Below are 22,336 nucleotides of genomic sequence, written 5' to 3'. Positions count from 1 at the left end.
ACATCAAATTTTACCACAAGCTTACGTATTGGGCATAGATAATTGTCTGAAAAAATAGTCAAGATCGGACATATTTATAATATATATCCCATACAACCGACTGTTCAGGTAAGAGGATTTTCATCATTAGTCCCATCTTGACGATTTTTTCAGACAACCATCTATGCCCCATACCTAAGCTTGTGGTAAAATTTAATGTTGCTAGCTGTTAAAACGAGGCTGAAATGGGGCAAAAATGGCGAAAACCTTCTTATTGAAGGGAGGTATATGCTATAGCGGTCCCATCCGGTTGATTCCGACAAATGCCAAATCCCCCATCAAAATATGCCTGCTTACCAAATTTCAAAAATATATCTCAAAAATTGAGGGACTAGTTTGCGTTCAAACAAACGGACAGACGAACGGACGGACGTACAGACGGACGGACAGACGGACATGGCTAAATCAACTTAGCTCGTCCCCTGATCATTTTGATATACTTATTGGTGGATCCAACGGAAACATATACATAAAAAATGAGTTGGAGCCTTGAAAATGAAAAAAATCGATTTCGACCAAAACAAGTCCCAAAAACCAAAAAAAAGTTTTTTAAACTGTTAATGCCAACGTTTTTATCGCATAATCTTAAGTGGGATAGGTAGGTACTATGAGACAAATTCGTTTTCATCGGCAACACTTTTGCACGTTTCTGAAGAAACCCTTAAAAAAAAATGGCGAAAAAATTTATTTTTTCACCAAAACACTCCTCAAAACCCAAAAAATATTTTTTTTTTTTTTTTCAGAAAACTGTTATCGCCAAACTTTTTTTTAGAGGACAATTTTGAGTCGGACAGGGTATACATGAAAAAATTAAAATCAAATGAAAATTTTTTAAGTAAGTCATGAAAAAAACCTTAAAAATCAAAGAAAAAAGTCAAAAAACTCAAATTTTGCAGGCTCGAAAATTATTTTTTTGCGTATGCGTAGTCGAACTTTTTTTCCTGAGCCCAAAACCTATTTAAAAATCGATCGCGCGATATAGGTTAATAAATCGACCCAGCTTAATATACATACTTACCGCCATACTTCAATTTATAACTCGACACGTTTATTTGTATAAACAAACAGGTGCACAATTAAGCAGTAACTGTTGTTACTAAGTAAACCAGTTATGTGCAAATTTACACATTTTGTATGTATGTATATGCATTGGGTCTAACTAACTCCAGTACATATACATACATATATAAAATTATGCGTAATTTACATACACGTTGATTTAAACTGTTAACACTTTTAATACATACAATAATTACGCTACGACATCAAGCAAAATAGCAAATACAATGACATGTACAACTATATACATACATACACATGAGTTTATATGCATATGCATGTATTAGTTGTTGATGTAACGCATTGCTATATTAGTGTTAGGAATATTAGTAGCATGTTCGGTTAAAAGTCAACTAATGTGGCCAAATGCCGACAACAATGAGTTGCTAGTAGAAGGCCAACAACAAATAAATACTTGTCGGATAAGTGCAATTTTCGTAAGTGTGTGTGTGTATTTGTGTTTGCTTTAAGTGAAGGTGGCAAATTTATGTGACACCGCATATGTGTATGTAGGAACAGTTAGGTTTGTTAATAAATTGGTGCTTTAATGTGTAAGCACACAAATATGCTAGGTAAAGAATAATGACTATATATACATAAATACATTAAGGTGGTCCATACAAGGTCCAAGGTTAACCCAAGATGAACAAAAGGTTAGTTAGGTTGAACTGGCCGTTCAATAAAAACCTCTTATAGACTGAATGTGTATATAGTGTAACTAGAATTTGTTTGACGACGAACCGGAAGAACCACAATCAAGTTCCAGGTCTTATGTTATAGCATAACTCCGTCTTCTTGACAAATACTAGAAGTTTTCTAAGACCTATCTTAATTGTTTCCTCAATGTTTGGCAACCCTGCCACCTTTATTGTTGAAGCTTTAAGTTGGCAAGCGTAGGACACGAACATAAAATGTGCTCAACCGTTACTTCTTGCAGCTGGCACTTCCTACACCTGCTGTTACTGACGCGACCTAACTTATAAGCATATGACGCTAGAAGGCAGTGTCTAGTTAGCATAGCCATTGTGAGCCTTAAGTCTACCCCCTTCAGAGATATGAGCCACTTTGTGAGTCTATAGAAATTTTGCAGCCCCTCGCTTTTGTCCACGCCTTTCCTGCTTGATGAATCATAGTAAACTCCTGTCTCCTTTCTTTTGTCCCAAACAGATTGGGACGTCTATTGTTTCAGCGAGTATTGTACCCTCCTTTGCCAACACGTCGGCCTTTTCATTACCTTCTATCTCTTTATGACCGGGAACCCGGTATAGATGTATATTCAGGCCTGATCGAAGTTCTGCCAATGCTTCTTTGTATTCCATAATACTTCTTGATGAAGCACTTTGCGCGATTATTGCCTTAATCGCCGTCTGACTAACAATATTTGTATATATTGACGCGACTGTAGCTAAGGCACTCTTCCACTAGAACTTCCGCTACTTTCTTCACGGCTAGAGTCGGGGGAAAGTCCATACCTATCCATAGTAGCATCTCTGAGTTTTACACGAAGAAGAATAGGCCCGAAAATGACCAAGATGGGAATATTGGCAAAGAAAAAGTTTTGGGCACCGATTTCTCGGAATGTTGTTTGAAACTCGAAAAAAAATTATTTAATATTTTTTGTTGGTCTTGATTCCAGAAAAATTGGGTGAAATACTGAAACAATTGGGGCACACCTATTGTCCTGAAATTGTCATCATCTTGATACATTTGTGCACCTGAATAGCGGGTAGTGAAATGACTTGATTCCGTTGATTCCAAAAGTAGCCTGAGCTCCTCTTTAGAAAGAATCTCCCAACTATAGGCAACTTATGCTTTACAAACCCCATACTTGTGCCGATCACTGGCTCACAAGATCTTGATATTACATTCTAGCTTGATGATCTAGAACTGCGTCTGTATATATAAACACACCTACATTTATAACTAATTTCGAGCGGCAGTGTAGTAAAAGCCATTCCATTTTATATGCCTTGTGGTCCCTAATTGAATCGAAGTAAAGCAGACTCACTGCACAAGTGTGGGATATAGTATGTTTAAGAACAACAGAAACCATACCAATTGTACTTTGTACCAGATTTTTACTGTATATATGTATGCACATCTTCGTACTGCAATACAAATCAGGATCACAGCGCAATCTATCCGGATATCAGCTTTTTGATTGTAGTCGATATGCTTTTTGAGTTTAATGGTGCTTGGTAACACCGATTCTGTGTTCAGCAAAGCTTCTCCTAAACCAGTTACTTCTTTATCTGCATTGCAACTTATTCGGCAGTAAGACATCGTGGCACTCGAGATTTCCTTATGTGGCTTTAACGTCAGACTATTACACGCCATCACTGAGTTTTGACGGATGTCATAATTTCAATGCAAGAAGAGACTTGAGGGAAACGGGGTATATAATAAGGACTCCCTTTCTCTCTACACCAACGTTTCCAAGTGGACTGAGATCTGGAAGCTGATGTCTTTTCTGAACACCACTCGATTAGCACATTCAAAGCTCAAGCTCTGGGTATAGAGAGAGCACATCGATAAGAGGCGCAAGGTATTCACTTTCTCTGATAGTAAAGCAACATTAATTGCGGTTAACTCCTGGCCTAACGAAATGAAATTTCTAAGGCCGTCAGCAGCTGCAATATATGTTTCATGCCGCAGCTAACTTATCAAACATCACGCCAATATGGGTTGTTAATAACAAGAACGTAAAAAAAACATATAGAAGACTTCAAGAGACAGGGGTCTTTAACAGATACTCCTCTGACACCTGTAAGATACCATGCAAACTCGACTGGCTCACAATATAAGACAAGAGAGAACCTTTTAAATAGCTCAAGGAAAGAAGTCTTTAAAAAAGGGTTTGCATTTCATAGCACAAGTGCGTTCTCATTGCGTATGAGAAACGGCAATCACTTTCAAGTTTTTGGACACACATGCTTTAGAACCACTGCCATTATGACGAAACACTGGCAGCTTCGCCCGCAGGCTGAGATAATGGGAACTCACTTTAACAGTATTGGCAGGAGCTACGACAAAGTTGATAGCAAATAAACTATCAAGCACTACCTGTGCGCATAATTAGCACATATTAGATTAACTGGGCGGATATATACCGATGGAACTTCGGGAATTGGCTTAATGCACCGTTAAATAAACAAGCAGGTTCATTGACTGATTTAATTGTTTTTAATGGGTTATCGGCTAGCCGTACGAAAATCAGTAGCATTTGGTTCGAGGAAAAGGGCGCGTGCAGGCTGATTTCAGTAACTCAACTTCAGTCGTTTCGGACACGTCTTTAACTTAATCCGCATGTAGTTTAGCCTCAGGCCCAAAATAAGATAAAATATGCATTAAAACTGAACCACTTCATCGAAATCGATTGTTTATTTCCATCAATGCTCTATACCTCACTCTGTGGTACACACATTTTTGTCTGCGCAAAAAAGTGATAAAGTCATTTCCTATATGCCTGCCTTTCTAACGCTTTGCCTTCCTTTTCATCAGTAATTTTTCCCTTATTTGCCAACTCATTATACTCAGCTGAGCAGAGCTCACAGAGTATATTAACTTTGTTCGCATAACTGTAATCCATAACGGCATAAACTAATCGAGATAGATATAGACTTCTATATACAAAAATGATCTGGACGAAACAAGAAATTAATTTAGCCATGTCCGTCCGTCCGCCCGTAAACACGATAACTTGAATAAATTTTGAGGTATCTTGACGAAATTTGGTACGTATGTTCCTGAGCGCTCATCTCAGATCGCTATTTCAAATGAACGAAATCGGACTACAACCAAGCCCACTTTTTCGATATCGAAAATTTCGAAAAACCGGAAAAGTGCGATAATTCATTACCAAAGACTGATAAAGCGATGAAACTTTTTAGGTGCATTGACCTTATGACGCAAAATAGAAAATTAGTAAAATTTTGGACAATGGGCGTGGCACCGCCCACTTTTAAAAGAAGGTAATTTAAAGGTTTTGCAAGTTGTAATTTGGCATTTGGCAGTCGTTGAAGATATCATGATGAAATTTGGCAGACACGTTACTCGTACTACTATATACGTGCTAAATTAAAATTAGCAAAATTGGATGACAACACGCCCCCTTTAAAAAAAAATGTTTAATCAAATTTTTACAAAAAATTTAATATCTTTACAGTATACAAGTAAATTATGTCAACATTCAATTACAGTAATGATATGGTGCAACAAAATGCAAAAATAAAAGAAAATTTCAAAATGGGCGTGGCTCCGCCCTTTTTCATTTAATTCGTCTAGAATACTTTTAAGGCCATAATTCGAACAAAAATATACCAATCCCTGTGAAATTTGGTAGGTGCATAGCTTCTATGATGATAACTGTTTTCTGTGAAAATGGGCGAAATCGGTTGAAGCCACGCCCAGTTTTTATACACAGTCGACCGTCTGTCTTTCCGCTCGGCCGTTAACACGATAACTTGAGCAAAAATCCATATATCTTTACTAAACTTAGTTCACGTACTTATCTGATCTCACTTTATCTTGGTACAAAAAATAGCCGAAATCCGACTATGACCACGCCCACTTTTTCGATATCGAAAATTACGAAAAATTAAAAAAATGCCATAATTCTGTACCAAATATGAAAAAAGAGATGAAACATGGTAATTAAAAATAAAAATAAATGTAAGGCGCGATAACCCCCTGAAGAGATCTAAGGCTGAGCTTCTCTTACAATTTGCGTCGCGCTCCTCTTGCTTTTCCCTACAAATTGGCCGGACGGGACCTACATGTTTTATGCCGACTCCGAACGGCATCTGCAAGGCAGATGAGTTTTCACTGAGAGCTTTTCATGGCAGAAATACACCCGGAGCGCTTGCCAAACACTGCCGAGGGGCGACCCCGCTTAGAAAAATTTTCTTCTAATTGAAAAACCTTATTTTTAAAATTTTGATGTTGCTTTGCCCGGGGTGTGCACCCAGGGCATACGGTGTGGTAGGCGGAGCACACAACCATCACACCACGGTGGCCGCTACCAATATGGTAATTGGATTGGTTTATTGACGCAAAATATAACTTTAGAAAAAACTTTGTAAAATGGGTGTGACACCTACCATATTAAGTAGAAGAAAATGAAAAAGCTCCGCAGGACGAAATCAAAAGCCCTTGGAATCTTGGCAGGAATACTGTTCGTGGTATGACCTATATAATTAAATTAGCGGTACCCGACAGATGATGATCTGGGTCACCCTGGTCCACGTTTTGTTTGATATCTCGAAAACGCTTTCACATATAAAACTAAGGGCCACTCTCTTTTAAAACCCTATTTAATACCTTTAATTTGATACCCATATCGTACAAACACATTGTAGAGTCACCTCTGGTCCACCTTTATGGCGATATCCACTTATAGAACTATGGCTTACCCGATTTTAAAATACCCTTTAATACCTTCCATTTGAAACTCATGTCATACACATTCCAGGGTTGCCCTAGTTTCATTTTGCTAAATGATGATTTTCCCTTATTTAGTCTCCAAAGCTCTCAGCGGAGTATGTAATGTTCGGTTACACACGAACTTAGCCTTCCTTACTTGTTTTAAATTATTTTAATTGTTATGTCAATATGCAATCACGTATACGCACACAAATTACAATGTGAATAGCAACTAAAAATTACAATGGTAATAAATAATTATGCATACACACATACATATATATGTATGCATATGCGTGTGTAATTGTACAAACATAAATTCTATGTGTCACTGGCAACACGCAAATGAATGCCAAAACGATACAATTTGTTGCAAATCGTTAACTTTTCTACAAAAACAAAAGCAACGGCAACAAAAAAGCTTTAGAATAACAAAATGTAACAAAACATTTGCATAATAACAAATAGTGTTAACTTAGCGGTTAAAGCTGTTAAGCTTTACTAGGCCTACTCATGGAACTATGCTACAATAAGTGCAGGGAAGTGAAGAGGAATTATGTATGTATATATCTATATATTTATTTATTTGTCGATATATGTATAAATATAGATACGCGCTTGCAGTCACTCTTTTTCATAGTTACGTACATATGTAGCGCATGTGAAAATGTTACTAATAAGCGCACTTGGGTACTCAACTTAAATGCATACTTCAAAAAGCTGTTGCAAAGCTAATGAGCTTCGTGATTATAACAAATGTTGAAGTTGGCGAGACGAAAGGCAGTTGACTACGTTTAAATTACATTCAGGTATACACTGACGAGCAAAACTGGAACAATAATATTTGTACTCAACATGATTTGCGCACAGAGTGTATTAACTTTGGTAACATAACGGTTGGTTGTACAGGTACAAAGGAATCGAGATAGATATAGACTTTCATGTGTCAAAATCAGCAGTATAGAAAAAATTTGATTTAGCCGTGTCCGTCTGTCTGTCCGTTAACACGATAACTAGAGCAAATATTGCAATATCTTCACCAAATTCGATATACGGGCTTATCTGTGCCCAGAATAGATTGAAAATGAGTGAAATCGTATGAAAACCACGCCCACTTTTTATATATGTAACATTTTGGAAAACACAAAAAACTGAGTATTTAATAAATAATACACCTAGAGTGTTGAAATTTTATATGTGAGCCAACATTAAGACTCTTGATAAAACTTTGAAAAACTTTTTGAAAATGCGTGGCATCGCACATTTTTCAAAAAATCAAATTTACATATATTATTAATCATAAATCAAAAACTGTTAAATATATTGTAAAGATTTTCTCTGCAAATCCTCTTATTTGCCCTTTTGCTAGGTTCGTATCGCTAAACTGTTGAATAAATAACTCCAATATTGAATAATGGAAAAATGGCCTTTAGTACTTCACAATAACACTCAAACTGTGCAACGAATAGCTTGCTTAATAACCACACTGATTGATAGCTCAATGAAACTCTACTATTCAAAATAATACTGCTATTGCTCGCTAGATATCGTCTTAATTGCAACTGCTTGACAACTCAAATCAAACTGAATTACTTCTTACTCGCCTGCCCCGCTTTTATAGTTTACGCTGCATACTTCTAGGCTCTTCGATTTCCAGAACTTACTAGTTATTTTCGGCTACAAAATCGCCAGCCACAACTTCGTGCACAAATTATTGCGCTCTCTTTTGACAACTCAGATAAGATATATGCATGTGTTTGTGCATTGCCGCTCCGCTGCTCGTATACGTACATATGTGTAGACGCAATTATTTATTCGTTTATGTAGATACATAATGACTGAATTATTGATGAGAATGTTTGTAGTTTACAGTCTCTCGCGCCTACATAGGCGGATAAGTAATTGCATCTGTGTGTGACTTATTTCGGCTGCCTTATGTATTTGTATACATGATTTGATTATTGACGTAAATATTGCTTATCGTGGCCTTAGATCGCCTTAGTGATGGGATAACTTAGTGATGCTAATATCCGTGACAATATCAATACAAAATACGGCAAAGAGCTTCTCTTTATTTTAAGGAATGCTTTGAAGAAAAATAAACGAAATCGGTTAAGGATAACGCCCACCTTTATACAAAAGATTTTTAAAGGAGGCCTGGACGAACAAAATAAGCTATATCTCTGCAAAAAAGAGCTATATATCAATTATATTTCTTTTCCCAAGTGGAATTATAACAAGAAATAAGAAAACTTCAAATTTTTTTAAAATGGGCGAGGCAACGCCGATTTTTTGACTAAGCAATTTTCTATGTTTCGAGTTATGAGTAAAAATTACCGAATCGTAATAAAATTGGGTACACATATTTTCCTTATAAATAAATAAATGTAAGGCGCTATAACCTTCGAAGAGACTTTAGTCCGAGCTTTTCTTCCAATTTGCGTCGTGCTCTTTTTAATTTATTTTACGACTTGGCGGGACAGTACCTACTTATTTTATGCCGACACCGAACGGCATCTGCAAGGCAGATGAGTTTTCTCTGAGAGCTTTTCATGGCAGAAATACACTCGGAGAGCTTGCTATAGCAGGAAATATTTCTAGTAAACATGCCCGGGATCAGTTAAAGACCACGGCCACTTGTATATAAAATATATAAAATATGTTTATAAGCTTTATTTTAGCGAAAAATAATTTTGTATCAATGATGTTTCACTTATCAAGTTTGATTGTAAGAGGAAATTGGGCGGTGCAACTTGTTTTGTAGAAAAGTAATTTATCTGAAATTAACTGTACATTTGAAGCACACGCTGAGTATATAATATGCGGTTAAACCCGAAATTGGACACCCTTACTTGTTAAAATAAACTTTGTTTGAATGTGTTTGACTTGATTTATTTCTCCTTTTTTTCAATTAAGTCTTTTAGTGTTGGCATTATTTATAATGTTACGTCATTGCTATAATACTGATTAAAACTAATATAATGCAAACGAACTCCGAAAAATTTGATGCAACTGAATTGTCCTACAAACTCTGCAAAAATTATATTTTGTTTAAATAGTTTGTCCAGAAACTTTTGTCATTTTTAATTTCTTTATGCTTTGGGGCATGCTTTCAAACAGCTTAAGGACGAAATCTGGTGGCAAAGCGCACCACTCTTAATCGACACGTTCCTAAAACTCCTGCATTCCTTTGGATGGTTTAGCTCAATTTGCTAGCTGGCGTTTCAAAAAACTCTTTAGGTTAGGTTAGGTTGAACTGGCCGGTCCACGAGGACCTCACATGGACTGAATAAGTCCGTTGTGTCACCAGAAATTTGTTTTAACGACCAAACTGAAAACCCTATCAAAAACCAGGACCTATGTTATAAAATAACTCCGTCCTCTTGGCAAATACTAGAAGCTTCCTAAGATTCAAACCACTTGCTGCTTCTAGATATGACAGCTGTATCTCTCCTAATAGCTGGAGTCTTAGCCTGGCAAGCGTAGGACACGAGCACAGAATGTGCTCGATCGTTTCCTCCTCCAACCCGCCTTACCTACATCTGCTATCACTGACTAAGCCTAATTTAAAGGCATGTGACGCCAGAAGGCAGTGTCCAGTCAGAATACCCCTCATGAGTCTAAAGTCCTCTCTTTTTAGTGCTTGAAGCAACCTTGTTAGTCTAAGGTTGTAAGACCTGCACATAATATTCGACACTTTACAACCCCGCGCTTGAGCCCACGCCTTTCCTGCTTGGTCGATCCTATGCACCTCTTTCCTTCACGTAATTTCGCCCAGTCTAATTGGGACGTCTGCGGAGCAAGCTTATAGATGTATGCTTCTCCCTGTCCCGATTCTCCTCAGGGACTGCTTGCGCTCTAATACGCATTTAGATGCTGTGGAATGTGAGTTTATTGCCTTAATTGCTGCTTGACTGTCAATATAAAAGTTAACACGATTGCAGCTTGGGCTATTTTTGTCCAGGGCTTCTACTGCTTTGGTTTCGACTACTATTTCCGCTTGGGAAACGCCACAGTAATCCGGCAGCCTGTAGGATCTGTTTATTTCCAGATCAGCACAGTATACCGCAGACCCTATTCCTTCCACTACTTTGGAACCATCTGCGTACACATGTATCGCCTCGTCCGCCATTTGAGCACCCTTGCGCCAACCGTCCACCTCTATTGTGACCTTAAGATCGCACTCGAAGCGCAGATGGGGAATCAGGTAGTCTTTTCGCCTTTTGATTGATGACGCTATACTTCTATGGCCGTATGGTCGGCGTTCAAGCTGCCCGAGGCACCGAGCCTCGTTGCAGTTGTTAAAGCTATGTTCTTTTCTACCAGGTCTACAGGTAGAATGTGCAGAATGGCTTACAGTGCAGCTGTCGAGGTTTTTTTTAGGACTCCCGTAATGCTAAGCATTGATATTTTGCATACCCCCTCTAATTTTTTCAGGTAGGTTGCTTTTTGTGGGGCTTTCCACCAAACAAGAACTCCATAGTATAGGATAGGGATTACAATTGCTGTAAAAACCCAATGAAAAAGATAGGGTGACTAGCCCCACGTACACCCCGGCATTCTTTTACATGTATAAAATGCCGTTGAAGCCTTCTTCACCCTTTCCTCCACGTTGAGCTTCCATGATAGCTTACTGTCTATGATGATTCCTAGATACTTTGTGCAAGGCTTTTCATGTAGGGTCATCCCTCCTAACTAAGGCCTGATCCAATTTGGGACCTTGTACCTCTTTGTAAGCAAGACCATATCCGTCTTCTCCGCGTTGACTTTCAACCCGACATTTTATGCCCAGGTATGAATATCCAGCAGCGCCCGGTTCATCAAAGAGCTAATCGTTGGAAGGCACTTTCCACTTATGACAATTGCAACATAATCCGCGTAAGCCGTAAGTTTTACGGGTCCCTCATCAAATCGCCTGAGCAGTTGGTTGATGACCAGCGTCCACAGTAGAGTTGATAGCACCCCTCCCTGCGGCGTTCCCCTGTCCACTGTTTTCGTGGCCTCGTACAATCCCCATTGTGATGTAATCTTCCTGCAATTCAACATGCAGCCGATCCATCTCGTTAAGGCTGGATGTACTTTAATGTAATTAAGACCATCCATAATCGCCCATTTTGCAACATTATTGAAAGCCCCGGCAATCTCTAAGAAGTCTCCTAGAGCATATTCCATATATTCCAGGGATTTCTCTACGCTTATTACCACCCTATGCAATGCGGTGTCTACTGACTTGCCTTTGGTGTACGCATGTTGTGTTGTGGAAATCAGCTTTTCATCCACGTTGGACTTTATGTACACATCTATCAGCCTCTCAAAGGTTTTAAGCAGAAATGATGTTAAGCTAAAACTCCTTAAGTTCTCGATTGTGGTCATATCAGTGCTCTATAGGGGTCTCGAATCTTTTGAAATCTCAACCGAATTCGTACCAATTTGGAGGTATGTTTCGAATAGTTTTCGTGTTGAAAAATGATTTTGCTCTCACAACAGTGAAAAATGGCCACTGTAACTGGCAAACTCGTTTTCAAAATATTGTGCAGCCACTCCTTTTTCATTCTGCCATCAATTTTGACAAATACCACCTACCTTAAACCTCACGAAGTGAAACAAACTGTCAAATTTGAAGGTGGTTGTATGATGATTTAGGTAATACACCCTAATTGCACCTGTTTTATTGGCTATGTTGATCACATCTGACATCAATAACGTAAAAAATAAAAATACAGTAATCAAAAAATTCTAATATTTTCAACCACCAATCGCCCAATCTTCATGACGGCTATAAGCCGCTTGTGCGGCTTTCACATTTTTAAACGGTTTTATTTGGCTTGACTTGACAGGCTGGTTGGTTGGATGGCTGGTTGGCACGAATTTTGTAATTGAAATTTAACTAGCTTCCCGATAAGCTACAAGCTTGTAACTTGCATATAGTTCAGAACACGATCACAATGCAATAATAAGAAAAAATCCCCGCTAGGTGGCGCAAGGATCGAGATATTCACCAAAATCGTATTTGTGGTCCGATTTGGCTCATATTTGGAAAAAATATTACAAACAGTCCGGTAGAAGTGAAATCAAAATATTTTGAAGTTGGAGGAGGGACAAGCATACGTGGCGCAGAGTCGAATAAAGTATTTGCAAGGATTATGTATTGAGGACTTAGATTGTAACAAATTGTCAGAAAAGAGTCCTTGTAATAATGAGTCACTAAATGAACTAAATAGAATGAGAAATAATAGGCAATTAAATAAAGACTAAAACCTTGAAAATAAAATAATTAAAAAAAACAATTTTTAAGTTAAACGGTTTTATTGAAAAAAATACTTACATGAAGTAATAATAATACTAAAAGCTAGAAAATAATTAGGTAGGTCTTAGGTGCTAGTCATCACACTCCTCATCAATCTAGGGCATCGATCAGACAATTAAATATTATTACTTCATGTAAGTATTGTTTTCAATAAAACCGATTAACTTACAAATTTGTTTTAAATTATTTTTCTCTGTTAAATCAGGCTACTATTTCTACTCTTTTGCATTGTATGCTGTTCGCTTTAACGACCGCCCTAATGGCCAGACACGCGTTTTTGTTGCAAAAGCGATAGGTTTTCCTTTGCTGAGGATACCTCTTTGCAATTTAAAGGCAAGTCAATGTTTCTGGCCACGCATATTGCATATTCTTAGGCCTCCCGCCTTTGTATTTTTTTGCGACTACCAAAACCGTAGTATTATCTAGGATTTTACCGACCTCCTCTGTGGACTGATTACGACGCAAAAGGTCTAAACTGTTTGCTTAATTTTTCACTAATAAAACGCATTTCAACAAAATACTAGCCTTAAACCACAAAAAAACAAAAAATATTTGTAGATACGAGAATGTGACCTTCGAATTAAATTCCACGGCTACTAATTAGGAGCAATACTGGAACGCGTAGATTGTTTCTAATTTTTGTCCTTTAACAGCTAAAATAGTACTAAAGGGGAATGCAAAGTCCAATTACAAAAATGTTAACCCATATTATTGTTGTTATATAACAAAGGTAATATTACATATTATTGTTCCAGTTTTGCTCGTCAGTGTATGTATATAAGTATGTATGTCAGTGTATGCCAGATATTACAAATATGTAAACGTTTATGCTTATGTTACAAACACGACTTACACGCAGGCATGCTTAACGAACGAAACGATATCATTTCGTTACGATAATCAACGCTAATAAACGAAACGAAGTCACTTCGTTTCGTTTATTAACGTTAAGAACGTCAAATTAACTGCTTACACGCGATGTACACATATATACAACCCCATTAACATAAATTTACATTCAACTCTATAAATTTTCATATTTACAAATGTCGATATGTTAGCTTAGATGTAGTTCTTATTAGACAAATACACACTTATCGCACAAACATACATTATGTTGACTCTTAAGTAGTTGAATTGTATTTGCGGTTTAGCTGTCATTAGCAGTAGCATTACCATAGGCGCGTAAGTGTGAAGTGCATGTCAAAGTTGAACTTATTATAATAATTATTACACTAGGCTAAAGTGTGAGTGATAGTGAATACAAAGAAAAACAAAAGCATTAGCATGTTGTAATGAATGATGCGGGGTAAAACCACAACAAAAGCAGCAATGAAACAATTATGGTGGTTTGATGTAGAGACTTCAACGAAATTAGCGTACAAGAACAAAGCACAATTACATGCTACTGCTACAACAACAACCATATGTGTTAACCAGCGCATGTATGAAATATTGAACAACTCGATGCAGATCTCCTCTATTCTCTGCCTCAAAATGGTGTGTCTAGAGGAATACTTTTAAGCCAGTGTTGGCTTTGAAATTTTGTCCATTGCACTACGCTCATAACTGCGCGCAGCTCATACAGCCCGACATTAAACTGATTTCTATACGTGCCGTTGGGGTAAAAAAAAAAACTACCAAAAACTTTCGTAGAAATGTTCAAATACTCCAATTGCCACCACATTTTCTCTCGACAAAGTCCGCGCCGTACATCAGGTCGGGTATGATAAGCAACTAGAAGAGCGTAATTTTTGTTCGTCGCTATAAATAAAATAAATAAATGTAAGGCGCGATAACCTCCGAAGAGATCTAAGGCCGAGCTTCTCTTCCAATTTGCGTCGTGCTCCTATTTTTTCCTACAAATTGGCGGGATGGCACCTACTTGCTTAATACCGACCGCGAACGGCATCTGCAAGGCAGATGAGTTTTCACTGAGAGCTTTTCATGGCAGAAATCCACTCGGAGTGCTTGCCAAACACTGCCGAGAGGCGATCCCGCTTAGAAAAGTTTTCCTCTAATTGAAAAAACTTGTTTCTAAAATTTTCGATGTTTCTTTTTCCGGGGCGTGAACCCGGGATCTTCGGTGTGGTAGGCGGAGCACGCTACCATCACACAACTTCGCTATAAGTTTAAGCATTTTGCACAATTTGTAGTCGCCTTGTCGGAGAATCGTTTGATTTTCAACAGCTTGAAGTGTGATTCACTTAGTTTGTTGACTGGGCTTTAGTCTTTTACACAATATGCTTCATAAAACCATATTCTCAAGATATTAAGAAGGCTGCGTCCTTTTCTGGATCGTCTTTCTTGGTGATTGAGCAGAGGACACTTGAAATCCAATCGCTCGTGCTACCATATTTTGGATAGAAATTCGTGCTTAAAATTTACCTACGATACGCCTCTGCTATTGAACTGATCATCGCGAAGTCCATCGCTTTCCAGTGTCTTTTTATTCTTCAGCCTTTTTCACGCCATCATAGCAGCTGACAAGTGAGGTGGCAGAGCGGCTTATTGTTATCAGGGGTTAGTGTATCGATTACTTTATTTCCTTTGCTATGAGGAAATAGGTATAATTGCTTCCTGCACAACTCAACCACGCTCTGTACGGGTATGTCAGTTACCGAGACACCCTTATTATTCCTCCAGAAATTTTCCTCTGTCTTAAAATATCAAGCAATCGATTATTTGATAAAGTTTTCAGGCGCTATCTTTTGCGGCCAGCATCTGAAGGTCTTTGCACTCGCACCCTTCTGCCTTACCTTGTTATCTGCTGACTACTTGTCTCCCTTCCTTTCTTATGTCATAAGAGTACTCCCATATAAAGGGCGTTAAAGGAATTTTACCTATTCTTGAAAAGTTAGGAGCCCGATTCTTGGGTCAAGTTTTCAAGCATTATTCCTAATGGTCAGCATACTAAGCTTCTTTCATTCGCGCCCTTTTCCTTACGTTTCTTTTTTCAGAGTATTCTTCTCTCTTCATTATTTCAGTCACGAGTACACTCCCATACACTAGACGTCGATGCGCCCACACGCATCGTGGCCCCATAGGTAGAGGAATTTGTTTGATAGGCAGCGGGACATTTCTCATGGTGCCAGTTGTTTTGTAGTGGACTCGTCCATAGCATTCGCAGCGGCGGCATTTAGCGAGAGAGAAATATGCTTCCAATTCTCAGTTGCATACTCAGATCGAAAATTGTTTATTGGAAGGTGTAAGAGATGGAATATTATCCTCCAATCGTAATGTGGAACCAACGCCTCTAACACACCTCCAACTATGGTCCACCACTGTTGAAACTGCAAGTTTCCTTGGACTCCCGTTAGAGTACATTGATGACAATTAGTGATCGGTCGCACCTATTGGATGGGGCGGAGCACTCTTACAACAACAACAACAATAACAGGGAATATAATCAGTTTCTGTTTCGTGAGCAAATTATCAGCGGCAAACTCTGCTTTTGTTACTTTGCTTATGGATTATGTCTTTAGCGCTATTAATATTGGATTAAATTTGCTCTGTTACTTTCTTAAATTTAGATGAATAAATGCAGAGAAAATTCTTCCACGTTTATGTAGTAAAATCATCGAAGAATTTCACTAGGAACTTTGTTTAGCCATCGAAAATTGTGGTACCATAACGCATCATATTTTCTGTCCAATAAGCACCCCTTTTTTATCAGCTTGCAACCTAGCCTCAGGGTAGAAATTTTCATGCCATATGGTATAAAAGTCTAGGTATAGCGATTGATAGGACAATTCTAAGCACTGCCATTCCGGAATCTAGTTTTGTCGAGGGCAAACGTCTATTAGTATTAAAAGCAGGGAGGTGAGTACGTTTTGTGCCCTTGACATGCTTTGCTATCTTTTCTTGATAATATTTATAAGGCAATTAACTCTTCAATGCGGCTGATAATAAAATCTGCAAGGCAGAAAGAAATGTAGGCAATGATAAGAACAATTTCATTTTCCTTCTCAGTCCCCTTTCTTTTAATATTTCAGTAGTTTAAAGAACGTACATGCATATGTGCACAGTTAAGCTTCATTTTATGCTCCATATAGTTACTTCATTCACACAATGTTCCAATATGGCGCAGGTGATTTAAAATATCAAAGGATAAAATCCTATAATCGTTATGGGTAAGAGGTTAAAGAAAAATATCTCAGCATATGGCGCCACTTTTTCACATAACCAATAAAATAGATAGAAAATAAGCAATAAAAAGCAAACGATGAACATTTGCCAAGTGCTATGGCTACCTAGAGTAACAGCTGTTTGTTTTCACACCTCATTTAACGCTGAATTGGTAAACAATTTAGCTCTGTTGTCTGCTAGCATCAACGACATGTGTAAGGATAATTTGATATCAGATCGATAAAAGGATGAACGTGTTGGTGGACTGCATAGGAAATGGGACGTAAGTGGAAAAGAAAAAAAAAAATTTTAAGAAGGATTTTGTAACATAACAAGGTGTGAGAACAGTAGAGGTGAAGTAAACAAAAATAATGGCAATGCTAAGATTATCATAAAACTATTAAAATTGGAGATTGTAACTTAATCAAAAAGAAACTAAAATAAAGTTTAGGGTGAATTTAGTTTTTATATTTCAACCCCACTGAAAATTTAGTAATTGTTCTCTCTCCACATTTTTACATGAAATCAAAAGTAGGGGACCATTACTTGCAGGAGAGGCTAAGCATATAACTTCTTTGAGCTCAGCGCTTGTGGTGATCGAAATTTTTCTAAAAATCGTGTTTACCAATTTTGTTCACATTAAGAAACCCGATCAACTACTTTATGTTGAAATACTTTACCTATGCAGCGAGTTGTTGTTGTTATTGTAGCGATAGGGACACTCTCTGAAGACCTAGGGAAGTTTTATCGACGTTGATGGTCCTTTCCCGGATGCAGATCCGGTATGTTCTGGTAACAAGGACCATTAAGGTACTAGAACGATCATCTCGGTAACGATTTAATATGACCACTTGAAACCTTCCAGGCCATTGGGGTCGCCAGGCTATTTGCGGCTAAAGAAACAGGATTCACCACAGTGACGTTGACAATTGGTTTGGAGAAGCTATGTATATATTGCGCTGTAAACCACTTGGAAAAATTGCGCTACACAACCCCGTGAAACAATTTGGTATTTCAGTCGCCTCTTACGACAGGCATACCTGCCGCGTGTATATTCTAAGCCACTAAACCCACTGGGGGGCTTTGAAGAGAGCTCTTTTGCTTGGTTTTTTTTTTCTGGCCGACCGGAGAGACAGGGCCCAAGTAGCGTTCTAGGCACCGTTTTGATGCACTTTCTGTAGTTTATTTATTATGTTTGATGTATCTTAAGCTTTTTTTACTCCAACAATTTGATATCTGCACTATCACCATCATTAGTTGGCACTTAACCACTTAGGCGATTTTGGCCTTTTCGTCACAAGCTGGCACTACGATCCGTGTTGCGCGATAACTGACGCCAATTGAGCGCACCAATGAAAGTAAATTCCTCCTCCACCCGCCTCTCCCAACTCAGTGAAGGTCTCCCTTACCTTGCTCCCACATTGCGGTGTGTACTGAAACATTTTCTTGGCCGAAGTATCTTCGTCGATGAGTTAGTGAAGCTCACACAACTCATAATTACTCCTCCTTTGATACTTGGCGTTAGCATCACATACATGACCATATATCTTCCAGAAAATTTTTCTCGCGAACACTACATGAGCAACCTCATCTTCTGTCGGCACCGTCTATAACTCCGACAGGGGCTGTTGAGAGAAGACTTTAATTTTCACTCAGTCTAAATTAGTACTATTGGTAATAGTTATTATCCGTTTGGTTTTTATACTGACATTGTTTTCACTGTTAATCATGGTTTCCAGATAGATTAATTATTTCACAGTCTTTAATTTGTATCCGTCAACAGTGACTACGCCGCCAAGGCGCGAATGCGCCGATTCATTCTTGGATGACAGCAACAACTTTATCTTGTCTTCTTACTGTATATTCTCAGACAAATTGGTAACTGTTTCCGTGCAACTCTCTTGCTGTAACTGCAACAATTAATCTGAGTCCTACAAAACTTGTAGTATTTGCCAAGAGGACGGCGTTATTCTATAACATATGTCCTTGCACCTGATTGGGGTTCTTTCGCTTCGTCGTCAAACAAATTGTGATAACACTATGAACACATTCAGTTTATGTGAGGTCTTTATTGACCGGCCAGTTCAAACTAACCTAACCTATAGGAAATCTTCTGTTTGTTTTTGGTTATAATCGGGGCAGATTCTTTTGGTGATCCTACAAGTCTCTGTAGAATACCAATTTCGAATAGAGGTAGACCAAAATGTCTCTTGTTATTGGTGTGAGTAATCGATAAACTCTTACTACCACTACATTTCATTCGCATTTTCATTACCGTCAATACTCCTGTGACTAGGTAGCCGCATGAGTGTAATGGTCGTTATGTTTGTTGCCTCGCGTAGCACAGGACATGAACTGTGAATACAGCACCACCAGCGCTGTCTAGTTGGAGCAGTATATACCGCTCAACCGTCTTCAGGAGGCAACAGATCCTTTTCATTTCTAGTACCACTACTTTTAAGATATCAGCTGAGTTTAGAAGGCGGATGAAAAATGCGACTTTAAGCTATTCGGGGAAAACCTTTGTACTAACACAAGTTCTTAGGCCACTAGTCAAGTTAGTGCAATAAAGAAAATTGCCTTGTTGTTAACCCAAAATAAGAAGAATTTTCAATTAATTTAATAAATGAATGCTTATCTTTCATTTCCTCACTCAGCTTTACTGCACACACAATTTTGTCTGCTTCTTATGCGCCTCTCAACACCTTCACAATTGTTTATTTAATTATTTACAGTAAGTCTGCAGCTTAAAAGCTTTCACAATATAATCCATTTCAGCACTTCTTATATCAAAATAATTCATCATACATAAAATGTCATACATCAACGAGAGAAACTTCAACAAAAAGAAGATGCAAAGTCACATTTACATATGTATGAGGCACATACATGCACAAAAGAGCTCATTGTTTACGAGTGTTGAAAATGAAGTATTTGCACCAAATTATCACCTTTGTTTGTACAAATAAATTACTAGCAAAACATTATTATTTTCATACTACTCAATGCCGTTTGTAACCTTTTCTTATGACTTTGTTTATTTTTCTTTGGCTGTAAATTAACAGCTGACAGTGACAATGCTTATGCGCCTAAAATTAGGCAACTTTTATGGCGAACAAAGAAAATTAAATATGCCTGCGGCGCAAAAGAAAGAAAAATGTACGTTAAGTTTGTTTGTAAATATAAACTTTCATCATTTTTTTTAGCTTCGAGGCCAAATAAGTAATCACATCTACATATTGGCACTCATAAACTTATACAGCACCACCCCAATAGTTTGTCGCTCTGCACATCCCTTTCGACATGATTGATGACTCTTTGTCTAACGCTAATGGCTATTGTTGCTATTTTGTCATGTTGCATGCTTCAAAATACTTAAAAAAAAAAAAGGTTTCTATAATACAAATTTCTTTGCTGGCTTACTTATATAGTTGTAAGTTACTTTGAGTGAGCGCCTGTGGATATGCTACAAAATTTAGTTACCTGCAAATACATTAATCAGAATGCGCATTTACAATTGCTTGATGCCAAGCGTGTGTTTGTGTGTGTTTGTGTTTGTGTGTGTATGTGTGGCGTTGTAATGTGGCAACAACTTGCCCAACATGGTTTCATGTAAGCTGTCAATGTAATTTGTAGATTAGTTTTTGTAAGAAAATGACAACGGTGCTTTGGCAAACCAAAAACAACAAACATAAAAGTGACGGCTTGTAAAATGTGCTTGCTGCTGCTAACTTGTTATCTTGTCCTTTAGTTTAGCTGTTACACCGTCGCCTACACTTCTTTGTGTATATATAATAAAATAATACTTTATCTTTTGGTTAAATTTTACATTTTAATAGGATTTTATGTAAACCCTAAAAGTATGCTATATCTTTTGCAGTATCAAGAAAACAACTGTGGGCGGCTTTGCCAAAATGCCCAGCAAAGATACAATGATTTATGATATGCGCCTGCTGTCGTCTGACACTTAAAACAATTACTCAATTTTGCCCTCGCAATTTGTACTTCATCATTTGAGAGTATGTGTGTGTGTAGTGTGTGATTGCAGCTTGCTTGCTAGCTTGCCTACAATTAGGCGCGCGAAAAGTAAGCTTTGCTTGCTATTTCGTTTTTTCATATCAAAATAATGTGCATAGATATGCTTGTTAATTGTTTGCAATACCATATTCACGTCTGGAATTTATTTGTTAATATTTAATCTGTTTTTGCATTATTGTTCACACCGCCAAAAAATATGCAAAAAATAATACGCTTTGTAAGCACGTATTAAATAATAATTACGATGTCGTAGCAATGAATTTTTAGCGTTAAATAAAGCTACCATTTTACGTTGCAACGCAATCGTACGCGCACTCAATCCCGCTTGCATTGCATACATTTAGGCGCCACTGCACAAATTACCACCAAAGCGTGAATTGAGCAATTCATATGCAAATATTATGTTGGTATTTATTAGTAGCATGGAAAAAATACAACTATAAATATTTTCAGTGAAAATCTGAAAAAAAAACAATAGCAACAATAACGACAAAAGATATCGCACACACATTTACATATAGCAAACAAACAATGAGATAACAAATTATAATAATATTACGCAAACAAATATTAATAAGTGCAACCACAAGTATGCATTCGTATTTTTATACCTTTCATGAACATGAAATGGTATATTACCTTTGGTCCGATGTTTGTAACGTTGAGAAATATAGAAGATAGACTCACTATTAAGTATAACGAATTGATCAGGGCGACGCACTGAGTTGATATAGCTATGTATGTCCGTCTGCCCTACCGTCCGTCTGTCCGTCCGTCTGTCTGTTTGAACGCAAACTAGTCCCTCAAATTTTGAGATATCTCAATGAAATTTGGCACAAGGATGTATTTTTGTATTATATTAGACATTTGTCAGATCTGGTAGGATCGGACCACTATAACATATATCTCCCATACAACCGATCGTTCAGATAAGACGATTTTGCTCATTCCTGCCGCAAATTGCAAAGTATAAACGCGCAGCTCGGTGATATATATTATAATATATCATAAAAAATATTCTGAAAAAATCACTTTGATCGGAGCTGTATATAGTTATATCCCATACAACCGATCGATCAGATAGAAAGATTTTTGGCCATTTCTCCCTTAATTTAGAAAATATAAACGTGAAAATCGGGGATATATATTCTAATATATCATAGAAGATTTCGTGAAAAAATAATTTTGATCGGAGCTATATATAATATATATCCCATACAACCGATCGTTCAGATAGAAAAATTTTTAGCCATTTCTCCCTTAATTTCCAATACAAAAACGTTAAACTTTATGATATTTATTCCAATATATCATAGAAGATTTCTTGAAAAAATCACTTTGATC

The 22,336-nt window shown here is 37.5% G+C and overlaps 2 protein-coding genes across 7 annotated transcripts in view; both read left to right on the top strand.

Annotated features, from left to right (window-relative positions):
* LOC137251744 (CUGBP Elav-like family member 4) overlaps positions 1 to 22,336 on the top strand; it is a 922,306-nt gene that overhangs the window by 853,898 nt on the left and 46,072 nt on the right. The window lies entirely within an intron of this gene.
* bru3 (bruno 3) overlaps positions 14,152 to 22,336 on the top strand; it is a 431,221-nt gene continuing 423,036 nt past the window's right edge. For all 6 annotated transcript variants that reach the window (XM_067786536.1, XM_067786534.1, XM_067786532.1 and 3 more), the window contains exon 1: positions 14,152 to 14,326. In XM_067786536.1, the coding sequence (XP_067642637.1) occupies positions 14,159 to 14,326 (168 nt within the window). In that variant the 5' untranslated portion in view covers positions 14,152 to 14,158. The remainder of the gene's footprint in view (positions 14,327 to 22,336) is intronic.

Source organism: Eurosta solidaginis, chromosome 5, assembly GCF_040869045.1.
Source record: "Eurosta solidaginis isolate ZX-2024a chromosome 5, ASM4086904v1, whole genome shotgun sequence".
Taxonomy (NCBI): domain Eukaryota; kingdom Metazoa; phylum Arthropoda; class Insecta; order Diptera; family Tephritidae; genus Eurosta; species Eurosta solidaginis.
This window is presented reverse-complemented; position numbering and strand designations above follow the sequence as displayed.